Raw genomic sequence first — 25,471 nt, forward strand, 5'->3', positions numbered from 1 at the left:
TCAGCTCCGGTCAGCTCCGGTCCCCGTGGTTTTAGGTGGCACCGCCCGTGTTCGGCTGACGCCCCTGGTGCTCTGACCCCGGGACCGGTCGGATGCTCGGTGTGCGATGTCCCAGTGGCCCCGCGGTGCCCGGTCGGGGTCCCGCGTTAGCAGGGGCCGCCCCAAGGGGCAGGAGTACGGGGGCGAGGGCCGTGAGGACCCCCCAGTATCGATACCGCTCCTTCCAGTGGGACCACGGCGCTGCGCGGCCTCAAAAATGCCCCCCAAACCGGCGTTTCACTGGTACCGGGAGCCCCGGGGACGGGGGGAGCCCCCAGGGGACACCCGGGTGCTGCTGCACCCCCTAAGCGGCCCCGGCCCCGTGGTGTCAGGGGTGAGAGCGCTTCTGGGGCTCCACCAGGGGGTTGGAGTGACCCTGGGGCAACCCTGGGAGTTGGGGTGCCCAGTTTTGGGGTCACCCAGGGGTTTTAGGGTGACCCTGGGGCACCCAGTTCTGTATTACCTTGGAGTTTGGAGTGACCCTGGGCCAGTCTCAGGATGCCCAGTTCTGGGTGACTCCAGAGTGTTGGGGTGTCTTCATGACTCTGGGTGCCTGGTTGTCTGTGTCCAGCAGCAGCAGGGTGCCCCATCTGGGGGTCTGGGTGCCCCATTTGGGGCGGTTTTGGTTGGGTGGGTGACCAGGGACACCCAGGTTAGGGTGTCTGGGTAGTTCCAGAGTGCCCAGTTCAGGGTGGGCTGTGGGTGTGGGTGTGGGAAGAGCTGCCCCTGGCTGAGGTTGCTGAGTCCATTCCCAGAGACCCCCTGCATCCCCGTCTGGGGTCAGGGGGTGTGGAGTTGTCCAGGGGCACAGGAAGCGTTGGGTGAGCTTTATTGCTGATGCAGTGGCCGCAGACATACAAATCGTGATCAAGGTGTCACGACAGGAAGGATGGGGAGGGAGGGTGGGCATCACATGACCCCAAAACCCACTGCACCCGTTGAGCCGGTGCTTTCCCTACTCTCTGTAAGGTGGATTTAATTTCCATGCTCTGAGGGCTCTGGGGGTCCCTCCACAGTGCTGTGGGTGCGTACAAGATGCCCCAAGCTCCTGGCTCCAGCCTGGCTCCCCATGTCCCACCACTTCCATGCCCCCTCTCTCCCTGGCTGCTCCTTTCTTCAACCCTCCCACTCCTCCTGATGAACCCCTGACTCTGCAGCCACTGCTGCGCCTGAATCCCAAAACTCTGCTGGCCACCCAGACATCTTGTGGTGATGTGATGATGGTCTGGGTGTCCCCTGCTCCACCCCAGGGCTGGGGGTACTCCTGCTCACCCCAGGCTGGACCCTGGATAGAGGGTGTCAAACCCCTTCCTTATGCTCTGACAGGGGATTTCCATAAGGATCAGCTCTGCAGACCCCTGCTCTTTTCTTGGCATCTCCAGCGGGGCACGGTGCTGGTAGAAGAGCGAGCTTGAAGGCTTCACAACCATCAAAAAATAAATACAACCTCCATCTTGTCCTGCTGGGCCTGGCCTGTCCTCTGTGTCCCAGAGAGATCCCTGCTCCTTGGCGTCGATCACTGCAGGTTCCAAAGGGCTTGTCATGGAAATGGTCATGAGAAAGGTGAGAGTCTGGGGGTCTGCCATGGGCTGCAGGGAAAAAGTCCTCCCGCTCCCTACTGCAGCAGCTTCGGCAACTCCACCTGCAGGGAAGGACACCCCATTACTGGGAGAGCAAAGGGAGGGGCTGCAGGAATGTCCCTGACATGGTGCAGGGACATCCAGGGCAGGGTTAGATGGGATACTGGGGAGAAATTCCTCCCTGTGAAGGTGGTGAGGCTCTGGCACAGGTTGCCCAGAGAAACTGGGGCTGCCCCATCCCTGGAAGTGTTCAAGGCCAGGCTGGATGAGGCTTGGAGCAATGTGGGATAGTGGAAGGTGTCTGTGCCCATGAAAGGAAAGATGATCTCTAAGGTCTTCCAGCCCAAACCATTCAATGATGTCTTTCTCTTGGCCAGGCTGGTTGTCCCCACACTCCAGCCTATGGACAGCCCAGCAGAGACATAAACCACCTGGAGTGTGCGAGAGGTTTCAGTGCTCCATGCTGGGACCAGCATTAGGCCCTTTTGTTCCAGCACCTGCATGGGGTATGTTCACGACATTGTGCTGCCCAAAGGTGAATTTATGGGCCTCCGGTATTAGGAGAACAGTTGCTGCCACAGCTTTCAAGCATCCAGGCCGCCCTTGGCCTACATTGTGTAGCTGTTTTGAGAAGTAGGCCACACCCCTCTGCTGGTCCCCAAGGTGCTGTGTCAGTACCCCCAGAACAACATTCAGTCGCTTATATGTAAAGAGTTCAAAAGGCTTAGTCAAATCTGGCAGTCCCAGAGCTGGGGCTGACATGAAGGAATGTTTCAGCTGCTTAAATGCAGATGAAGCCTCTCCAGCCATCCTGGGCTCAGCCACAACAAGATATTAAGAACCCAGTGAGTTATAACTTATGGATGGCTTCTTCCTTGTGTCCCAAGCCCTGGATCCTGGTGGATCTGCCCAACACAGGAGCTCTGCCAAGGGATGGACATGCTGGCCTTGCTCTGCAGGGATGGTATTAAAGGATGGATCTTCCTTCCCCATGTGCTTGGCAAAGGGATGGATCTGCCCCTCTGCAGGGGTTGGGAGCATGGACACCCCACTCCAGAGAAGGACACTGCCAGAGTGACAATGGCTATGACCTCAGCCCCCAGCCCCCAGCCCCCAGCCCCACCTTGTGCATGGGCCCCACCTGGCCCTGCACTTGCCTTCTTGAGCTGTTTGAGGTTGCTGGAGCGAATGGCTGCCAGGAGCTGGTCCCGAGAGTTCTTCTCCTGGACTGGCAGTGCCCGGTCTCCCAGCTTTCTCTGCGTGGCTGGCGAGAGCGAGTTCTTCAGGTTCTCATTGATCATCAGTGGTGGGGCGAGCGGAGGAGGAGGTGGGGGTGGCATGGCAGGTTCCCCCCCTTTCTTGGGAGAGCTTTTGGGGGAAGCCTTGGGAGATGGCTGCGGGGATGCCTTGGGGGACCCCTTCAACAGTGGTCCGGGCTTGGGCACCTCCAGGAGGACTTTCTTCTCACCCTGTTCCTGTGCCAGTTTCTGCTCCTGGAGGCGTTTCTGCCTCTGCCTGTCCATGTTTCGGCTCAGCAGGTTGGTGACGGTCATGCGTGGCCCAGCCAGCTCGAAGTGGTAGCCCAGCTTCAAGAGCGTGGTGTTCTCCTTCAGGAGCTTGGCAATCTCCATCTCTGTCTTTCCCCCACAGATGTGCCGCTGGTTGTGGAAACGTAGCTCTGTCAGTGTGTTGTTCTGCAACAGTGCCCGGAAAATGGCCAGGATACCCTTGCCAGTGATGTGGTTGGAGTCTAAGTTGATGCTTGTCAGCACCTTGTTGGACTTGAGCATTATGGCAATGGCAAAGGCCACGTGGTCATCAGCGCGTGTGTTAGCCAGGGCAAACACCTTGACCACGGTGTTGAACTCCAGGGCCTCGGTGAAGCGCACCAGGGTCTCGTTGTTGATGCAGTCAGAGTTGTTCACGTTGACCTCGGTCACCTCAGCATCATTGTTCTTCACCTTCTCGATGAGCTCGTCAAAGATGCTGGAGGCTTCGTCGTCCTTGGCTTGATCTGCAGAGCTGCTGGAGGAAGGCTTGGAAGGGCTGCTTCCTGCTCCTGCCTTGGCCTCCTGTTTCTCCTCCACCTTTTCTGCCTTTTCTGCTTCTGCCTGGGATTCGTCCTTCTCATCTGCCTTGGATTTTTTTAGAGCTGAAGCCTTTTCCTCTTCTTTTTTATCATTTTCTTTCTTACCTTCCCCTCTAATGTCTTTTTCTGGATGTTTCTTTGATTCTGAACTCTTCTCCTTTTTGTCTTTCCCTGTGTCCTTTGATGCTGAATCTTCTTCTTGCTTTTTTTCCTTCTCTGTCTCCTCCTTTTCTGCTGAGACTTTCTCTTCATCCTTTTTATCCTTCCCTGCATCCTTCTTTTTAAAATATGAGCTGCTATCTTCCTCCTTTTTATCCTTCCCTGCATCCTTCTTCAACTCTGAGCTTTTCTCTTCCTCCTTTTTTTCCTTCCCTGTGTCCTTCCTCAACACTGAACCCTTCTCTTCTTCCTTCTTGTCCTTCCCCATAAGCTTTTTCTCCATGGCCTTGACTTTATCATTCATAGCTTTATTCTCTTTGCTCTTGGTCTCAGTCTCAGCTTTACCTTTCAGGTCTGTTTTCGAAACACTTTCTTCCTTTTTGGAGTCTTTCCCCACTTTAGTATCTTGTTTCTGAGCCAGGTCTTTGGAAGAAGATTCCTTTCCTTTTTCGTCTTGATTTTTATCTCCCTTATTCTTGCTCAACCTGCTTTCCTAGGGAGAGAAAAACACCTAGGAATTACAGAAACAGATGCCTTTGACCTACAGACTTTCCACCCCAGTCTCACTGTCCCAGACCTCTGTCCCATGGGAACATCCTGCAGCCTGTGGCTGGCCTTTGGAAGAGGAATGTTTGGCCCAGCCAAGGTCCCAGCTCTAGGGAAGGGTTCAGCATCTGAGTGCCTTGAATGTAGGCAGAGCCTACAGGACCCAGGTGTGATGAGGTCCTGCTGCAACTCTGCAAGGCAATTCTGCTCTCCTTCTGCCTCCAGCCCCCTCCCAAAGGGCTCTGGAGGTCTGCAGGACACCCTTGCCAAAAGGCTATAAACTAATAAGCTGTAGGAGGCACCTTCCTCCTACCCCCTATAAGTTATCATTTTTTAATCATTTTTCTAACTAGAGATGGATGCAGTGCCTGTCTCCCTGTGAGCTCCAGGTACCTCCCCACCTTTCCTGAATGGTTTCCAGCTGGATGCTTGGTGGCTTTTCACAGTCTATAGCCCAACATTCTCCACACTTTCCTGAAGCTGTATGCAAGCAGGGGAGTGCCCACAGCAGTGTCCCCAGTGACACTGCTGACCCAGCACTCACTCCAACCCTGGGCTCTGCAAAACCATTCTCCTTTCAACAGCAGTTTGCATTTTTGAGCAGAAAACCAAGGAAATGGGAGCATGGCATTTATTGCTTTCCCAGCACATCTGCTCCCAGTGTCCAAAGAATCATAAGAAGCAAGGGCTTAACTTGAAGAGTCTGGGGGAAGATTTGGTCATTTTTAAAAGTGCCTGACCCTTGCCCTCGATACAGCCTGGGCATTGCTGCTGGCCACAGCCAGCTCCAGCAGCTGGACACAGCCAATGCCTCATTGCAGCCTTCAGCCAAGGCTGAGGGGCTGGGAGGAGTCTCCGTCAGAATTGGAACCACCTTTGATATGGTTCCCATCCTTCTCTCTAAACTGCTGGAGGGCAGAGTTAGAGGGGATATAGAGAAGAAATTCTTCCCTGTAAGGGTGGAGAGGCCCTGGTACAGGTTTCCCAGAGCAGCTGTGGCTGTCCCATCCATGGAAGCATCCAAGGCCAGGCTGGACAGGGCTTGGAGAACCTGGGATAGTGGAAGGTGTCCCTGCACAAGGCAGGGGGTGGAATGAGATGAGCTTTAAGGTTTCTTCCAACCTAAACTAGTCTGGGACTCCATGACATGAAACAAATCCATTCCCAAGGGAGAGGAGCCAATGCTTCAGGTGGTTGAAGGCAGATAAATTTGACACTGGGACCAAGTTTGCTGCACAGTGGAGGATCCTACCTCCATTTCACATCAAGGTTTGGCAATTTAAATGCCCTTCTCCCTTCTTCACAGCTAGGGAACACACAGGTCCTCACCACTGGCCTGGTGCACCATCTTTGCTGGGGAGATTTTAGAACTCCAGGGAAAGGAGGAAGGAAGATGCCTCTGGCAGATACATCTGTGATGCCTTTACAATCTGCCTGGACCTTCTCATGATTATGACAGCACTGTGGCTTCACCCACTGCCTGGAAGCCCCAAATCTGAATCCTGACACCTCAGTCTGCAGTCAGGCTGGCCTCCTCCTCTTCATCCCGTGGCTCCATGGTGTCCAATCTGGGGCAGCATAAGGCTGAGCTTTCCCCACAGGCAGTACTGCCAGCCCTCAGGGACAGATTTTTGTGGAAGGAACTGGCTGTGCATGGGCAGCCCTGGGGACTGTTTGTACCTGGTGTATAAACAGATGCCATCAGGGATGAGAGAGCTGTTTATTTAGTTAAGAGATTTCTTGGCTCCCTGGCACAGGGACAGGAAGGCTCATGCCAGACCTCTACAGAGCCTGGCCTGGCATCCACACAACCCCCACTGCTGTCACCCCAGGGACCAGGGATGTGGCTTCCAGAGTGTCCTAGGTGCTGCAGGAAGCAGGTGATGCCACCTCCTCTGGCACTGAGCTGGGGCTCCTTCTCACCAAGCCGTGGCCTGTTCCCAGCACCAGGATGGTGCACAGATGCCCAGTGACATCCTGAACACCTCAGTGGAGGACGAACCCTGGCAGGAGGACTGTGGGATGAGGACACTCATGTTCCCCTCCTGGTACCCAACAGGGCCTCTCCAAGGTGTTTGGGAGTGCCCAGGTTGCAGGTTCCTGTGGGAAGGGACATTTATCCTCCTAAGGGCTCTGCAACCCTTTGGTGACCACAGGCTGAGTACCCCTCGAGTCAGAGCCAGAAGCTTCATCTCCGCAACAACTGCTCCAAAAATCGTTCTCCTTCCCAGCCCAAGCTTACCCAGCCTAACACTGGGGAGCTCTGAGTCTCCCCTCAGCACCCTGGGCACATCCAAGACCAAGAGGAGCAAAGGCTTTGGCCAGGGATGAGCAGATCTTGAAGAAAGGAAGAAAAACCCTGGTAAAAATGACCAGCAACCTCTCCCATGCTTGGAGAAGGCAATGCTTTACTCCAAGCAAATGAAACTGGAGGGAAATGAAATCCATGGCAAATCCCTGCTTGGGAAAGCTGCTGCAGCATATGCTGGAGATGTCCTGTTATCTGTTTAAAGCTTCCATCTGTGGATGTGTGGCTGCATGTCCACATGCTGCAGCATGGGGCAGGTTTGTGGGAGGAGAGATGTGGAGCCAGAGAATGGGATGTGGGAAAAGAGTTGGGGGGAAAGGAATCAGGAGAGGGAGCTGGGAGAAGTCAGGGAAAAGAAGATGGAGCAAAAGGAGCCAGCTGTGGAGCCAGGCATGGGAACAAGGGAGTGCAACAGGTATGCAGTGACCATCACAGATGTTTCTGCCACTGTGGGTAGCGTTTGTGGGATTATTTGCATCCAGCAAATTTGGGATGCATCCGAAGGATCCCATCTAAGAACTGCAGGTCACTGGAAGAAGTGCTGGATGGTTGCAGAGTGTGAGAGGGATTCAAGTTGCTTCATCTCCTGCGGAGCTGCCTTGGGAAAGCCCTTGGCAAGTGCCCAGCTCCACTGGCACAGAGGGGGAAGAATCAGAGGAAAAAATATTCAGGCAAGAAACTAGATCTGTGTTTCTAAAACCAAGGGTCACTGTGGCCCATCTCCATCCCTTGCTGGAACCTGGGGACATCTCCAAAGCAGGTCTGCTCCAGGTCCTGCCTGAGGCCACATGTGTGCCCAGGAGGGAACATGTCCTTGTCCCCTCCTGCCTTTCCACCATTCCTGGGCTCTTGGTGTGTCTCACTGGCCCAGCCCATGCTGCAGGTGCCAGCCTCAGGTGTCAAAAGCCCACCACTGGTTATAATGCCAAAGTCCTTACCTCCAGGCTGGAAGTGCAACTGCAAGTGGAGCTTTGTGGCAGAGCTGTGTGGCAGGGGTGGAGAAGAGGAAAGAGAAAAGCACTTTCCCCCTGCTTTCAAACCCCTGGCTGTCCCTGTGGCCACCAGCACATCTTCTCCTGCAGCCCAGGGCCAGCTGTCCCCTCTTCATGGCCATCCTGAGTTCTACCTGCTCACTCCTCTCTGCCCATTGGCATATTTACCTTGGGTACCTGGAAACCAGTGCTGCTGCACCCCCTCTGTGCCATTCCCTCTGTCACAAGCATATTTATTAGGGGAATATTTTTACACAGCATGTCAGCCCTTTAAAAATAAGCCTAATGAAAACAGCCTGGTAGTCGGTTGATTAATCACCAGTGTTTTGATGAACTGAAATGCCTTCCCGTTTCCTCTAAATAGACTAAAATGAGCATTGCCATGGCTTGTTAGCATTTGTAACCCTCAAACCCACTCAGATGTTGCCTTAAAAGGCAAAGGAGACTGGGAACTTCTTGCCTGGAATCCAAGCACTCGCTCCAGCACTGAGCAAGGGATGGGGCTGGGGACAGAGCTGGGGATGGGGAGAGTGAATCTGGAGGTGGAGTGAGGGTCTCACTTCCTGCACCAAAAGCTCCACAGCTCATTTTGCTGTAGAAAATTGCTGGTTTAATGGTAGTTATTGATCTGGCTGTTTGTTCAGGTGGAATGTGGGCATAGTCACCCTGCTGTGCCCACAGCAGATTTCCAAGGGAAAGGGGAACGGGGAGGGAGGGGAGGAGGTGTTACTCAGAGATTCACTGTACCCAAGGTTAGGAAAGGGGCACTTGGTGGTCCAGCAGATGCTGTTAAATCAGTCCCTGGCAAAGGGGACATATGGAAATATGTTTGCAGAAGTTTTTGGAAGGAGCCAACTTTCCTCATCCTGCAGTTATTTTCAGAGGTATGTCCTGGGAAGAGTCCCTCATGGTCCCACCATGGCAGGGTGTGCTTGGCTCAGCCGAAGAACAAGATGTGAGGGTGGAATCTTGGGAGAATGAGCAGCTCCGTGCTGGCTCCAGGGAGGAGTACCCCACTGGGGTTCAAGGAGGGCTTGGCTGAAAGGGGAAAGCCAGAAGGCCCCCAAGGTCAGAAGGGCAGGTAGCTTCTGGAGTAAGTCCTGAAGAAGCTACAGAAGTGCTCTGAGGGCTGGAGTCCCTCCGATCTGGACACAGACTGGGAGAGCTGGGGATGTCCAGCCTGGAGAAAAGAAGGCTCCAAGGAGACCTTGGAGCCTCTTCCAGTGCCTAAAGGGGCTCCAGGAGAGCTGGAGAGGGACCTGGGACAAGGCATGGAGAAAAGGACAAGGAACAACGGCTTCCCACTGCTAGAGGGCAGGGTTAGATGGGATATTGGGAAGGAATTCTTCCCTGTAAGGATGGTGAGGTCCTGGCATAGGTTGCCCAGAGAAGCTGTGGCTGTCCCATCCATGGAATTGTCCAAGGCCAGGCTGGACAGGGCTTGGAGCAGCCTGGGATAGTGGAAGGTGTCTGTGCCCATGGCAGGGCTGGAACTGGATGATCTTTAAGGTCTCTTCCCACCCAGACCATTTCATGATTCAAGAATCCAGGAGGCTCCTCTGTGCAGGTGACTGCTGGAACACAAATCATGCTGGTTTCCATGAGGAAAGGGGCGAGTCAACAAAAGATCCCACGCCAAACATGCACTTGCAGCTCCTGTGAAAGTGGCTCCAGGAAAAGTAAACTCGACTGAACCTGCAGCCATGACACTGGCTTGGTCTCTAATGTCACCTGCAGCTCTAGGGGCCTCTGGAAGCTGAGTGTGAGACATCATCCTGTGGTGATATGAGAACCTCAGGAGTGTGACAGGGGAAACCCGAGCCAGGATCAGGTCTATCCAAATCACCCATACTGCTGGCAAATCCAGGGTCAGCTCCAAGGTGGCTGATGATGGTTTCTGCATGTGCACTGGAGCCCACCATGACCCTTCTCTGGGGACCCACAGCCTCCCTCCTTCCCAGCAGCTCCTGTGGCAGGGCCATGCTGGCTGTCTGGCACATGGATTTGGCCACCAACAAAGACTGTCCCCCCAGAACCGTGCTCCTTGCAAAGCAACCACAACCCCTCCAGAGCAGCACACTTGGGAATAATGCCCAGGTCAAGGGGTTGTTCCTCTCTCCCAGCCTCTGCTGGAACAATAAATTCCTCCTGCAGGCTATGGGACATTCCCAGAAAAAATGCTATGTCCTGGGAGCTGCTGAACCTGGATTGCCAGAGACCAGAGCAGAGAAAGCACGACTGCAAGGCTTCTGCTGACCCTGGGATGCCCTGGACAACCCTCCTCCTCCTCTGAGAGGAGATACCATGGAAAGCTTTGTGGGAGACCCTGCTCACATCCCCAGGGCTCCTTGAGAGGATCAGGCAGCAAAGAGTTTCTTTTGGCACTTTGGGACCCTTTTGGCATGAAGGAAGGTTGAAAGGACCTCAGCTTCCAGCACTGGGATGCACATGACCCCTGGCCACGCTCAGTGTGCTAAAACCCAGAGAGAAGTGAGCAACTCCCTGCCCTGTCCCACCTCACATATTATCCTGTCATTTTAATGAGGAACTCAGCTTTTCCCCTTCTTTTCTGTCCAGACCTCTCTGACTCCAAATAGCACTGTGTCTTTGCATGTTTCAGGCCAATGTTTTTTAAAAATCCCCTTTCTGAGATGCAGAGCTGTTCTCCAGAGACTGGGCAGCTTCTGGCCCTGATTTTGCCTCTTTTTTCCCCCCTGAATTAAGGCTGATAAACGTTTTGACTTTGTTTCCTTTAACAGAAGAGCTCCAGCCCTTCCATGGAGACACACAGCCATTTTACAGAAAGCTGTAAAGCCACTGGATACTCTGCAGATGGAAAATTATTCTCCTCTAACAAAATCAGGTTTTAGAAATCCAGGTATTTCTCTTCTATTTGTTGTATTCCCAGCCCTTCTCCTGGCACTGCCATGGCTAAACTGGATATTCCCAATAAGAGACCTTCTCCCTGCTTGTCTCCTCTTCATCTGGCATTGAAAAGGGCAGGGAATACCAGTGATTTAACACTACAAACACCTCTGGGCTGGATTTCTGCCCAGTGCACTTTGTGAGAAGCCCACAAAAAGCATTCATCAGATTTTTAGGAACAGGAGAATTGCAATTCAGGTCTAGTGAGTCTTAATCCTATCTCCATCCTCTGTGTCATAAGGGCTGGATGTTCAAGGAGCAGGACCTGCTCCCAGCCTCCTGGAAACATATGGACATGTCTCCAGGCCCCCTTCTGGTGCAGGTATCCCATGGATCCCATCCAGCAGCCCATGGGACCATCACAGACACCCCTTGGCAGTGGTCACCTGGAAGATGATTCACCTTGAAGCAGGTGAGATGAGCCAAGCTCCAGGTGCCTACCTGGAAAATCAGACCAGTTTTGCTGGTCATTGGTTTGCTGGTCATTCCCTTAAATAGTTTGTAGGAAACAGGAGTTCCAGCTCCTCAGCCTCTGGCACCACATGGGAGCCGCATCCCAGGACAGAGCTCTTAGTGGGCACAGAGCTGGGCATGCCAGGGGTCACCATCTCTGGTTCTTTGGAGCTGAGGAATTCCCTGTAAGGAAGCAAATGGCAAATCACTCTCCTTGGCAGAGGCTTCCATGGCTGTGCAGGTGCTCATTCCTGTGCCAGGCATGTCCAACATACGCCACGGTGCCTCTGTCAGGACGAGGGACCCCTTGGAGCCCTCTGCAGAACGCAGCATAAATCCTGACCCAAATGCTGTGTGTAAGCCATGGTCAAGAGGCTGCACATGACACTTCTATGACCTGGGCTATGACCCTCCAGTTGTGTTTCAGGAAATCACAGAATAATGGAATCACTATGATTGGAAAAGCCCTCTAAGACCATCAAGTCCAACCATTCCCCCAGCACTGCCATGTTCACCACTAACCCATGTCCCCAAGAGCCACATCCACACAACTCTTAAATTCCTCCAGGGATGGTCCTCCTCTGCCCCAGACAGCTCATGCCAGTGCTTTACAATCCTTTCCATGCAGGAGATTTTCCCCAGTATCCAACCTGAACCTCCCCTGGCACAGCTTGAGGCCATTTCCTCCTGTCCTGTCCCTGTTCCCTGGGAGCAGAGCCTGATCCCCACCTGGCTGTCCCCTCCTGTCAGGGAGTTGTTCAGAGCCAGAAGGTCCCCCCTGAGCCTCCTTTTCTCCAGGCTGAGCCTCCCAGCTCCTTCAGCCCCTCCTGGGGCTCTCCAGACCCTTCCTCAGCTCTGTTCCCTTCTCTGGACATGCTCCAGCCCCTCAATGACTTTCTTGTCCTGAGCAGCCCAAAACTGCTCCCGGGATTCAAGATGTGACCCCAGCAGTGCCAGCACAGGGGATGGGCACTGCCCTGGTCCTGCTGCCACACCATGGCTGGGACAGGCTCTTGTTGTTTCCACAGTTCCAATTCCTTCGGTTTTTATCCCTGTTTGCTCCACATTCTGGGAAGAGGAAAGGACAGAGCAGGACTCTTGACCCTCCATGGTGTGTCTGTCCCCAGCCATCCTGCTAGCCTTCTTGACTTCAAAACATGTGCCCTGACACTGAGATCCTCTTGCTCCATCCTGCCATGATTCCTACACAGCAAAGGGTGGGATGGAGCAATATGAATGGTTAAACCCAGCGTCCTGCTGGGAGCTGAGTCACTGAGATGGTTTTAGCACACAAGCGAAAGAGAGGGACACATAACGGACCCAACTCTTCTCCTCTTCCATGTCTATTTACATAAACACATATTAAACCTCCTGGGCAGCTCAGCCCATATAAGCTAAACACTCCAAACACTTCTATGAATTTATCTGCATCCCAGTTGTACTTTATGTAAGTATAGAACCCAGATTTTTGCTCTTCTTTTTTTTTTTTTTCTTTCCCAATTGACTAGGAATCCATGGGTTTTTTTCCCTGCTCATGCCCTTAATGGACCATGGATCTCCTGGACTTGTGTGTGCCTTTGGTGTGAGCTCTGCATCACTGAGAACATTTTGTGCTGCAACTTGCCCTGGTCACAAAAGGAAAAACAAGGAAAGCAAAGCTTCTTCCCCCAAAGGCATCACAAAAACACCGATCCAGCTGTGAAGGTCTTTCTCACACCATTTTTTTAGGAATGCAGCTCAAAGATGCCTGTGTTCTTGCTTTTTCAGCTGTTCTCCACACTGCAGATCCTTCTGGGAGCTGTCACAGGATTATTCTTGCTTCTATATTCACCTTGGAGGGTCATTTTATCATCTGCTGCAGGTAACAGCTCCTGCTTCTGCTGCTCATTCCTCTTGTTGTGACTTTTTCAGAAACTCAGAATGAAACACCAGAGCACAGACAACAGTTTTCGTTTCTGAGCAATGAAAGAGATCTCCTGGACTTCACAGAATTACAGGGAAGCCTTCATGAGACAAAAATACAGGGACAATCTGAGCACATCTGGCCCTGGCTGTGCACACCCTGCTCTGGCTGTGCAGAGCTGCCATGGCATCCAGCACCCCTGTTCAGAGTCTTCTCCTCCAGGAGGCTGGTCCTTGGGCTTCCATGGAAGGATACACCCACGACATGAGTATCTGCATAAAAAATTTGGTTTGTGGCCCTGGATTTACTCCCCTCCATAAGCAGGATAATGCTCCCTGCACTTCCCAGCTATCCGTGCTTGAAGCTGCGTGAAATCAAATGAAAACAAGCCCTGTTGGGAGGCAGGACTGGGAACGCTGATGGGATTGGGACATCCAGGTGTCCTCCCCTTACAGGTGAACTTCAAAGAGCATTTGGACAACTCTCTGAGGCACATGGTGGGTGGGATTTTGGGGTTGTCCTGTGCAGGGCTAGGAGCTGGACTCAGTGATCCTTGTGGGTCCCTTCCAACCCAGGATATTCCATGATTCTGTGAGCTGAGGGGAGGAGGTTTGATCCATTCCTAGGGAAGAGAGTGATGCTGGAGAAGGAAAAGCACAAGGAGGGGCTGCCTCTGCCATCAGGTGCTTGGTGTTTTGGGAGCCACCAGGGTATTGTGGTGAGGCTGGGTAAGAGTCCAAGGAAAGCAAAGAACTGCTGCAGGTGGATTTTTTGGAATTCTTTGAAAAGTAAAACCTCCTGTTGTGGACTTGGCAACTGCTAAGGAGAACTCATCCACCAAAGCACTAGTCCATGGCATGTGTGGTTCACCTGGAGATCCTTCCCATGAGATAGCACTTCTCATCTAGGTCCCATCTGGCAGAGGTTCCCTGAGAGTGATTAGGGCTGACGAAATGCCAGTGAGAAAGATCATGGAATTATAGAACTGTTATGCTTGGAAGGGACCTTAAAGATCATTCCCTTAAAGACCACCATGGAAGAGACCCCATGGATGTGGTGTTCTCAGGAAGGGTATAACTGTGTTCTCTGCACAGACATGTGGTTTTTATAGATGTCACCAGCAACAGAGGAACTGGACCAGCTCCCACAGACCCCATCTACTCTCACAGCTCAGCTCCCAGAGAAACCCATCCCGTAGGGGCAGCTGCACAGAGCCCCTGTGCCCTGGCACACTCAGCTTCTCCTCTTCTGGACAGAAATCCCTGGCATGATACAAGGATTTCAAGTGACAGCAAGTCATTTGTACCCCAGGCAACTCATGGAATCCTAGACTGGTAAGGGACCTTAAAGATCATCCTGTTCCACCCCCTGCCATGGGCAGAGACACCTTCCACTATTCCAGGTTTCTCCAAGCCCTGCCCAACCTGGTCTTAAACACTTCCAGGCATGGGGCAGCCACAGCTTCTCTGGACAGCCCCTACCAGGGACTCTCCACCCTCACAGGGAGGAATGTCTTCCCAATATCCCATCTAACCCTTCCCTCTGGCACTTTAATACCACAGTATCAACTTTGCAGCATGTCTCTAACTGGAATTTCTCTCATCACATCTTTGCCTGTGACAGTAAAGAGCCATGAGCTAATAGAAATCATCTCTTCATTTACCTACTCATGAATATTCATTTAATTCCAGCTCCTGTGATGCATGGACCTTGTTGAGTGCATCCAGAGAGGGGCACTGGTCCAAGCCCCATACTTGAACTGGGTTATACTTCCACTCATTAGCAAGACAAAATTAAGATTAATTTATTACTCCATGACCAGGATGGGAATTTGGCTGCCCAGTGTGGAAAGGTTGGGGCAAAGCTCATGTCTATTTTGGGCTGTTTATAATCTGCTTCCTAGTTACCCTAGTTTGCCCTTTTCATCACTAAGAAGATGTGTTATTATGTAGTTAAAAATATTTCTAAATATACCAACTTCTCCCAATATTTAAGTGGAAATAGAGGTGCCTGGAGACACAGTCCAAGAACAGGGAAATGACTGCAAGAACAGTGAGATGGGCAGGAACTCAATCTTTCCTTTCAAAATACCTTATTTTGCACTTTGGAGGAATTCCTGCATATCCCAGCTAACACACAATGTCCCACAGCAGAGATTCCCATCAGGAGGCATGGAAGAACAGCAGGGAGGACATAAGAAGGACATGGAACTTCTAAAGCAAGTCCAGAAGAGGCCACAGAGATGCTCTGAGGGCTGGAGCCCCTCTGATCTGGACATGGACTGGGAGAGCTGGGGGTGTCCAGCCTGGAGAGCAGAAGGCTCTGAGGAGACCTTAGAGCCTAAAGGAGCTCCAAGAAGGCTGGAGAGAGACTTGGGACAAGGGCCTGGAGGGACAGGCAGGACATGGGGTTAGATGACATAGTGGAAGGAATTCTTCCCTGTGAGGGTGGTAAGGCTCTGGCCCAGGCTGCCCAGAGCAGCTGGGGCTGCCCCATCCCTGGAAGTGTCTGAGGCCAGCTTAGACAGGGCTTGAAGCAACCTGGGATAATGGAAGGTGTCTGTGTCCGTGTCAGGACTGGAATGGGATGACCTTTAAGGTCCCTTTCCCACCCAAACCATACCATGATTCCATGAACTGCGGACAAACAAACTCTCTGGAGTTCAAGGACAAGGATCTGCCCTCCTGTTCCTCCCTACTGAAGAGATACCACAAACACAGTGCCTGGCATTCCTAAATTAAGGCATCTTGAGAAACCTTTGCGTGCCAGAAGCAGATGAGTGAGTGGGGCAGGGGTCAGGAATTGGGGGGAGAAGCACAGGCACAGGGTCAGGGAAGCAATGGAAGGTAATTCCAGTGGGAATTACCTGTGAACATCTAGAAGATGTATGTGTGTGTGATGTCTCTTCAGAAGATGTCCTTGGATCCTTCTCTTCTCCAGGCTGGACACCCCCAGCTCTCCCAGTCTGTCTCCAGATCGGAGGAGGCCCAGCCTTTAGGCCATCTCTGTGACCTCCTCTGGATTTGCTTCAGAATACTGGGAGCTGTTGATGGAGAGGGGCTGGGATGGACATGTATGGGGTGATGCCTGCACACCCTGGGGGAATGCCAACCCTGTGGGAGTGCAGCCACCATGCCTGTGCTGAGTGGCACAACATGAAATCTGCTGACACATGAGAAGGATTTGTCATCAGAGACCTCAGAGCTCTGAGCAGCTGGGGGAGAGCTCAGCACCTGCCTGGGGTGCTCTGGATGGCTCCACGTTCTCATTCCATCCTACAACAAAACAGGGGCTTCCTGTCTGGGGCTTCCTCAGAGAGAGGAGACCACTGGCTTCCTGCACTGTTTTTTGTGACTGCTCCTGTGGTCTGATGATCCATCCCACCCCACCCCATCCCATCCCATGGCCCCATGGTAGAGCACAGCCCTATTCCACCACCAGCATGATCTGATGTGCCAACACTGCAAGCTGGCATTTTCTAGGTGTTAATCCCAGATCCTAAAAATGGCAGGAAGGAAGGGGTATAGGATATACTTTTTTCTTGGCCTCCAGGGATTGAAATAGAAGAAGAAAGTGAGTTCTGCCCTGTCCAGTTACTGCAATGCAATCAAACGGGGCCACTTTCACTGACAAACTTGATCTGTCACCAAATTGCTTTGTCTTCCATGGCCTGAAGCTCCTGAACTCAGAGAGTGGCAGGAGCTTTTCCAGGACCCACATGCTGATCTCCCCTCCAGCCAGAGCCCTATACCCTCTCCCAGGTGTAGGGAGGTGTCTCTCCTCCCTGGGCCATCCCTTTTCACATCCCAAGTCCTCTGCCACTGCACACACACTCTCAGGCATTTCCAAACAACATTATGTTTAACCAGGCAATTTCTCAGGTCTCTTTAACAAAACTCACAAATTTCCTCCCTTCCTCCTGGTCATGGACACTTCCCTATGCCAATTCCCAATAAACCTCTCATGTTCCAACAGTTAATACTGAAACAGCAACACAAGTGATATCAAACCCAAGTATCCCCCTCCAAAAACAGCAGACTTTTCAGGGTCACCTCTTGGGGTCACCTGCCAAACAATGGTCGCTGGGATGACTGGTTCCACATAATAGCATTTCCTGTAGAAATAATAGCATTGTCCTGTAGAACCTGCACTTCCTCACCACAGGGAAATCTTCCACTGGTGAGGAAATTGAGGTGGAGCTCTTGTAGTGAGGGGCACAGCACTCGCTGTCCTCCAGCCCATACCAAGCTCCACATATAGAAGGTGAAAACTGTTCCTTATTCTCAGAGCCAGGCTGCCCAGGACAGGGGTGGGGAGGAACAATTTCATTCCCACTTCTCACAGTATTTAGAAGGGAATAAGGGTGCCTAGGCCATAGTCAGGAGAGGACCCTCCTATATAATCTCCATAAATGTCCAGAAAGAGAAATTTCCAAGTGCTCTGGGGTAGTTATGGATTGATCTTCCAGCTGGAACACCCGGGGTACAGCTGGGTAACCTGGAATAGATCTGGAATCAGAGCCAGAGCAGAGGGGTAGCCACATAGCACTTGGCTCTGCTTGTGCTGCCAGCACTCCCCAGCCCTGCTCCGGCACAGCAGATGCAAATCCTGCCTGTGACATGAAACCAGGCCATGACCACATGGATCAGCTGCTGAAGAGTCACTGTCTTTCATTTTCTGGCTCAGCCTGCCATGAAAAACTAGGGAAACCAGATACTTCCCAGGCTTCCAAACACAAAGCACATACCAAATATTCCTAGTGCAGAGGTTAATAAATGTTACAGAAAAGTAAGACTGGCTCACACTAAGGCACAACACAAAAAGAGGAGAAGGACTGACATGAAGCTCTCGAGCTCCAAGCAAACTCTTGCCAGGTACAGAAAGGGAGAGAAATGTACCCAAATCAAAGTAAAAGAAGGAATTTTAAGAGAACAATAAATACAAAACAAACATCATGGGGTAAAACCTGCTCCTCAACGTGATTTCCACAGAGCAGCATACATTTTTACATTTTTATTCCGCAAGAACTAGAGACTGCTTAATCTTTTGCGTAATAAGAACTGAAAGGACCAAGAGTCGGGAGATCTCCAAAGGAGGAAAAAAACCCAAAAAAGAAAAAACGCAGCCCATGGGATTGCTGTCACTGCACCAGCCCCTCCAGCAGCCTCCTGGGAATCCGAGCTCCACTCCCAGCCCTGCCCAGCGACGTTAGAGCAGGAGCAGGGAGAAAATTCCTGGCACCAGCACAGGTTTTGGCCTTGCTAGTAACACCGGGATTTTATGAGACACCCTGTTCCCTCCCGGAGTGCCTGGACCAGCTGCCTGGTCTCTCCAGAACAGCTATTCCTCCTCAGCAAGTGCACGCCTTTCTCGGGTTTTCAGTTTTCTATCTCATCCCTCACTCAGCCCGGGGGACAGCGGGGATTGAGGTGTGTTCCCACCTTTCCCGCAGCAGCACCTGGGGGATGTCACTTACGTCTACCGAGTGCTCCCGCTGCAGGAGCCTCCTGGTGTCCTTGTCGTGGTGGTTGAGCGTCGTGTCACAGTTTTGTGGGCCAGGTGAGGGGGTTTCTGATTGGTTTGTCTGGCTGCGGTCCACAGGGATGCTCCCGTCCGCATCCACCACATCCAGCTCCTTTTCCAGCTCCTCCATCTCCTCTGGAGACAAAGTAGACAATAAATTGTCTATATCTGGATCTTCACTAACTTGTCGCCGGTATTTGGCCACTTTGGACATCTTGGCTCGCTGGCGAGACACGGTGGCGGTTGTGTGGTACCCAAAGTAGGAGAAAAAAACAAGCCGAAGCTCCAAAGCTGCTTCCCGAGCGGCAGCAGGTGATGAAGTGTTAAATCTCAGCAGCTCTCCAGCCCGGGATACGGTGGTTATCCAGAGGAGACACCCCTCGGTCCAAGAGTTGGCCAATAACAGGGTCCAGTGGCGGTTCGGGCGCTGGGAAGCCAATGGAGCCCGGCGGGAGGCGGGGAATGGAGCTATCAGAGGAGCCTGAAACCCGAGGACATTCCAGGGAACCATGCAGAGCTACATGACCAAATTTAGTCCGAAGCATTTCGCCTTTTAAAGGCAATGGGCCAACCCAGTGAGAAAACAGGGAAAAATGCACCAGCCGGCAGGCCGGGAACGGGGGGTGGAGGAGGCAGCCCAGTCTGTGCCATGGGGGCTGGGGGGCTCCTAAAGTGGGCAGCGGAGCTCCGAAGGGATGGGGGAGTCTCTGCTGTGACAGTGGCAGCTCTTGGCTGAAATCGGCAAGGAAGCACCCACTTCAGAGGAAGTTTTCCTCTTTATCCCGCTGCAGCGTGGGATCGGTGCGGTCAGCGGACGCGCTCAGCCCCTCGGCAAAGAGCTGGAGGGGGTCGTGTTGGGGCAGACTGGTTCCATCGGAGGGATGGAGGGATGCAGGCAGCAGGTACCGAGCGCTCCCGGCGCCGCAGACCTGACCCCCCCGGGGATTGTCAGAGCTCCTACCGACCCTCAGACCCTGAGGGGCTGTTCCTGCAGCTGCTCTTCCTCACACACTCCCACTTCCCCTCGCCAAGAGGGGACACAGATGGAATTGCTGAATCTCCCCTGCTCCTGGTCCAGGCAGTGCCCTAAGCCTGGGCTTTGGCTGGCAGCTCCAACTCTCCATTTCCCTGGTCCATCCAGAAGCTTTACTGGCACTGTTCTCCCGCAGGAACAGCAGACAGGCTTTTCCCTCCAAGTTTCCAGGCAGCTTTACCCCAAGTCCAGCATTTTGTACCCATCTGTTATCCTGCCATCTTCATCCTTTATCATCCTCCTAATATTTTACTGCCTGCTCCCAGGCCTCTCTCTGCTTATCCAAGCAAGGAGCCCTCTGGTGTTTTTGGACAAAATAAGCTGCCCCAGGATTTTCCTCAGCCTAATCACCTCCTCTGCTTGTCTTCCTGGCCAGATCCCACCCTGCACATAGGCACCAGGTGCTCCAGGTGAGTCTCCTAGTGCTGTGTGTAAGAAACTATACATTCTCCATCATGACAGGAAATGTACATTCTTGGTGCATTCCAGAATTTCCTTTATCTCCAGCACTGCAGTGCCCAGGTCCTGCTCATATCCTTCCTATGATTCACCAGCACGGCTGAGATTTTTTCCAGGCTGTAGAAGAAACTGTTTGGTTTAGTTTCCAAGTGCACAAACTTAAACACTGCCGCAGTGGATTCCATCCCCACCACTTCTGTTTTCCTTATCGTGCAACCCTGGTCTTGGTGTTTGCTTGCACTGGGAGGGACACAGCCATTCTCTTCCCCAGTTGGCCTCAGACACAGAATCATGGAATGGTTTGGGTTGGAAAGGACCTTAAAGCTCACCCTGTTCCACCTCCTACCATGGCAGGAACACCTTCCACTATCCCAGGTCGCTCCAAGCCCCGTCCAGCCTGACCTTTGACACTTCCAGGGATCCAGAGGCAGCCACAGCTGCTCTGGGCAACCTGTACCAGGGCCTCACCACCCTTGCAGGGAACAGTTTCCTCCCAATATCGCATCTAACCCTGCCCTCTAGCAGTGGGAAGCCATCCCTTTGTCCTGTCACTTCTGTTCTGGATTAAAAGATCATCTCCATCTTTCTTAACTCTCCTTCCCCAGCACTGCCACAGCTGTGACAGTGCTGGGGGCAACAGAAACCACAGTGAATTTAGTGTTTGGTGTCCATTTGGTGCTGTCCTTGCCCAAAGAAGCCAAATGAGTGCCATGATTGTTCCATCCCTGGATCTCTCTAAGGTCCTGTCTGGTCACTTTTCATTCCTGGAAAACATTTCCTGGAAATGTTTTAACACTGTGTTTTGGAAGAGAAATTTGTGTTACAGAGTGGAAGAAATTAACTGACAAGGAGGGTCAACTTAGGTGGGTGTCAGGCTCTTCTCTCAGGGAACAAGAGACAAGTCAAAACAAAATGGCCTTAAGCTGCAGCAGCAGAGTTTTAAGTTGGATATTGGGAAAATTTCTTCCCTGAAAGATTGCTCAGTCCTGGCACAGCTGCCCAGGGCAGTGGTGGAGTCCCCATTCCTGAAGGAATTTACTGGGTTAGTGGTAGTTCCGGGACAACAGTTAGACTTGATGATCTTAGAAAGCTTTTCCAACCTACACAAATCCATTATGCTATTCTATAAATGCCCAACCCTCCAGCATTTCCACGGTATTGTTGTGCTCAGTCATCAAGTGTTTACAAGAGATGAACAATAAACTGGAAGCTCATTTCCCAACTGGAAAGCGCACAACAAAAAGGTTATGAGGAATCACATCTTTGTGTCTGCCTCTTCTTGGAACAATCTGAGAATTCCCAGGTGTGCCACCCCCAGCTCCAGGGACAGGACATGTAGACAGCCCTAGGGACAATCTGCAATGCTAAGCCAAAGAAAAAGTTCTTCTACTTAAAAGGGAAATCTAGAATTTTTGCTGTCTGCTTTTCCTTTGTAGTAAATCATTGCAAACTTTCTCATGTTGTAAATCAGTTTTCAACAGAATATAATCACTATCAACACCTTGATAAAATCTCTGTTTTGTCATTCCTGAACTTTCATTCTTGTGATGAGAAGTACCACACACCAAATTTGCTAAGAAGTTCTGAATGTGGCCCGGGAGAAGTTTCTCCTGAAGTATCACCCGTTCTTTCCTGATCCAGGAGTCCACAACTCCTGTACATTCCTCCCCTGCACTGCAGAGCTGGGCAGAGGTAGCACAGTGTTGCCCTGAAAACTAAAGCCTTCTAATAATGCTTTCATAGTTTTAGTTACTTTCCCATGACAGTTCTATAAACATAAGTTGTTTATCACATTCCTTCTAAGAAACATCTTTTGATAGATGTTTCGCATGACCAGTGTGCTTGGGAAGGTGGTAACTTAATTATCCAATCTCTGGTCATTGTTGAGAATCTATAAATGCTGGAGTCAGAGAATAAAGCTTCTTCTTTCCTGTTCTGAGAGGCATTTGTGTGAATCATTTTGTGTCCTTTAGCGACACACAGAGCATAATTTTGTGGGGAAATATCCCCACATTAGCAGAAAATCTGGGAGAGAAGCAGGGGACACGCCAAACTTGTCCAAAATCCACTTGGTTTAGAGTGGATGGTCTCACTGTGATTTATCTTGGCCATCACACAGCCCTTTTTAAGTGGGATATTGTCACAGTTCAGTTAGACCCTATTCCACAGGGTTCTTGGGGCTGTAGAAAGAAAACAGCAGAAAGCAATTTTGTGTTTTCACCCCAGAATGAGAGGAGCTCTGGATATGTGACTGGTCATTCATGGGCTACCTGAATGACCAGTCACAACTGGGACTGGGGATGTCTTTGGGGACCCTTGGGCCATGCTCTGGAGTTGGTTCCAGCCACCACAGTGTGGAACAGGGAAGCACAGAATCCCAGAACCCCAGAATTGTTTGGATTGGAAGGAACCTCTGGAGATCACCCAGTCTGACTGCCTTGCCTGGGCAGGGTCACTTGGTGACACAGGAATACTTCCAGGTGGGTTTGGGGTATCTCCAGAGAAGGAGACCTGGGCAGCAGTTCCAGTGCTCTGCCCTCCATGCAAATAAGTTCTTCATGTTGAGGTAGAACTTCTTGGGGTTTAGTTTATGGGCAGTGGTTCTCATCCTGTCACTGAAAAGGGTCTGTCACTTTCCTCTGACACCCCTTGGAGATATTTGTCTGGATTGATGGGATCCTCTCTCAGTGCTCTCTGGACTAACCAGGCCCAGTTTCTGAAGTCTCTCTTCATCAGAGAGATCAACCTGGCCCTATGTGTTCAGAGCAGTGTGGCTTGGCACACAGGGGCTCTTGGCAGCTCTGAATTCATCAGTCCTGGACTTATTGGGATCCCATCTCCATAGCAAAGAACACCTTGAGGGCACTAATGACTGTTTGAAAACTACTGGCTTTGAAGCACCACAACAAGCCATTAGAGAGGAGGGACACAGGCAGATTAAGCAGCTTTTCCAGGCATATTTACAAACTCTGGCAGAGCTGAGAAAGCTTTCTGTGCCTCTCTCATCACCACCTGGGACCATCCACTTGTCTTTATTCTTCCCTATTAGCTGATAAAGGACAGCTGAACTTTGGATGGATTCCTCTAGCCTGTTTTCTTTCCCCTTCCTTCACGGCCTGTAGGAGGAAAGGTTGAAAATGGATCTTTTTATAATTTTCTAAGCTGTTTGCTGAAAAGTGACATTTCCCTGCCTAGTCACAACAGGTGGTGCGTGTTTTGTGGCCAGTGAGAGAAATCACTTCTCTCCCAAACCCAATGCATCTTTATCCAAAACCAGACACATGCACACATGACAGCAAGAGTGGAGAAGACTATTTATTTTGGGAAATGAACCAAATCCTGCCTGTGGGAAAACTCAGAAACTCCAGAAATCCCTTGGATAATTTCCCTGAGCCTGCCCAAGGGTGCCACCAGGTCCCTTGGGTGATGCTGAAGCTCCTTCACCTCATGGACTCACCATGTTTCACCACCTCTCCCACAGCTTGTGAAAGGCAGGACCAGAATGATCATTTGGCCTGATTTAATTAACCTACCACTCATTAGGTGAAAGGATAAGGGCTACAGCAAAGAATTGCCACCCCAAGAAGGATTGGACCAGTCACAAAATAATGGAATTGTTGAGTTTGGAAAAGCCCTCTAAGTTCCCCCAGCACTGCCAAGGCCATCACTAAACCATGTCCCCAGGTGCCACATCCATATGTTTTTAAATCCCTCCAGAGATGGTGATTACACCACTGTCCTGGGCAGCTGTGTCAGGGCCTGACCAACCTTTCCAGGAAGAATTTTCCCCAGTATCCAAAGTGAACCTCCCCTGGCCCCAGGCTTAAGGCTGTTTCCTCTTGAGCTGTTCTTGTTCTGTGGTAGCAGAGCCTGATGCCTGAAACCTCCCTCCCTCTTCTGCCCCAGCTACACCCTCCTGTCAGAGTATTTTGGAGAGTGAGCAGGCCCTCCCTGAGCCTCCTTTTCTCCAGGCTGAGCCCCCACAGCTCCCTCAGCCACTCCTGGTGCTGCAGCCCCTTCCCCAGCTCCATTCCCTTCCCTGGACACACCCCAGCCCCTCAATGTCCTTCTGACTGAACTGAGGGGCCCAGAACTGACCCCAGGACTGGAGGTGTTGCCTCACCACTGCCCTGCACAGGTGGAAGCAGTGCCAGAGGACACAGGAGTGGGGAGAGCTGCTCCAGTGGCTGAGAGGCCAAGATTTCCTGCTTTTTCCATCTCCCCTTACTGGCCAAAGCAGAAGCCACAATACCACCTCCCAGGAATCTCCGAAATTGCGTGACCTCTGTTCCCACACCTTAAAAGAGGCCAAACACATGTTCATAAAACCCTAGAAGGCTTTTAAAGCATCAGAACCCAACACAGCAGGTGGAGCATTCTAGCTCCCTCATGGTGCTTTAGCTCATTAAATTAAGTCCTTACAGAACAACCTTCTTTTGCATTTAGTTTTTGCTACCAAATGATTTGCTGTCCTTACAGGAGAGCAGAGCCTGTACTGCCAAATTAGGAGTAAAAAAAAAAAAAAGCAATTTACAATTTAGAGTGGCTGCAAACCATTGGGTGGGGAAAGGCTCCAGGGCAGGAAAGGAGGCTGAGGGGGGACCTTCTCTGTCTCCACAACTCCCTGACAGGAGGGTGGAGCCGAGTGGGGGCAGATCTATGCATCCAGGGAACAAGTGATGGGACAAGAGGGAACAGCCTCGTCTTGTGATGAGAGCTTTGCAAGCTGCCTGGGAATCTTCTGCCAGCAATGACACTGTTCTCTGGATTCCAGCTCTGCCTGCCCTGGGAACTGGCCTGGTGATGGGGACGTCAAGTCCCAGCTCCCACCTACACACAGAACCACAGGAGCACACCCTGGGACGTGAGAGGTCAGCCCAGCTCATGCAGCAGCATCAGGAATGATGTGGGCTTGGACCCTGATGTTCTAGGCCAGGTTGGACAGGCTTTGAGCAGTCTGGTCTAGTGGAATATGTCCCTGCATGTGGCAAGGGGTGGAACAGGGTAAGATTTAATGTCCCTTCAAATCCAAACCACTCTATGATTCCATGAAATTTGGAGCAGTGGTTTGTCCTTGGAGCAACTTGCACAGGTACTGCTCCTAAAAGAGCTGGAGAGGAACTTTGTCCAAAGGCCTGAAGTGACAGGACAAAGGGCTTCCTACTAACAGAGGGTTAGATGGCGTACTGGGAATGAATTCCTCTGAGGATGGTGAGGCCCTCTTGCTGCTCCATGCCTGGAAATGTCCAAAGTTATGTTGGCCGGGGCTTGGAGCGCCCTGGGATAGTGGAAAGTGACCCTGCCCATAGCAGGGCGTGTCAGTGGATGGAATTTAGGGAGGAATTGCAGGGACCCGACGGATCACTCACTCTGGGATTTCTCCCCTCACGGCTCGGCCACACCCCCACTATCGCTGCACCTGTCAATCAGGCCCCGGGGCGGGGCCTGGGCACGGCGCACGC

The 25,471-nt window shown here is 51.8% G+C and overlaps 1 protein-coding gene across 1 annotated transcript; it reads right to left on the bottom strand.

Moving 5' to 3' along the window:
* Positions 1-852: 852 nt before the first annotated feature.
* LMOD1 (leiomodin 1) lies at positions 853-18,998 on the bottom strand. Its single transcript, XM_015650927.3, has 3 exons — positions 18,471-18,998; positions 2,777-4,360; positions 853-1,681 (listed from the first exon to the last, which is right to left on the bottom strand). Exons 1-3 carry the CDS (start codon positions 18,729-18,731, stop codon positions 1,655-1,657), a joined length of 1,872 nt encoding a protein of 623 aa, XP_015506413.2. The 5' UTR covers positions 18,732-18,998; the 3' UTR covers positions 853-1,654.
* Positions 18,999-25,471: the final 6,473 nt, after the last annotated feature.

Source organism: Parus major, chromosome 26, assembly GCF_001522545.3.
Source record: "Parus major isolate Abel chromosome 26, Parus_major1.1, whole genome shotgun sequence".
NCBI classification, from domain to species: Eukaryota; Metazoa; Chordata; class Aves; order Passeriformes; family Paridae; genus Parus; species Parus major.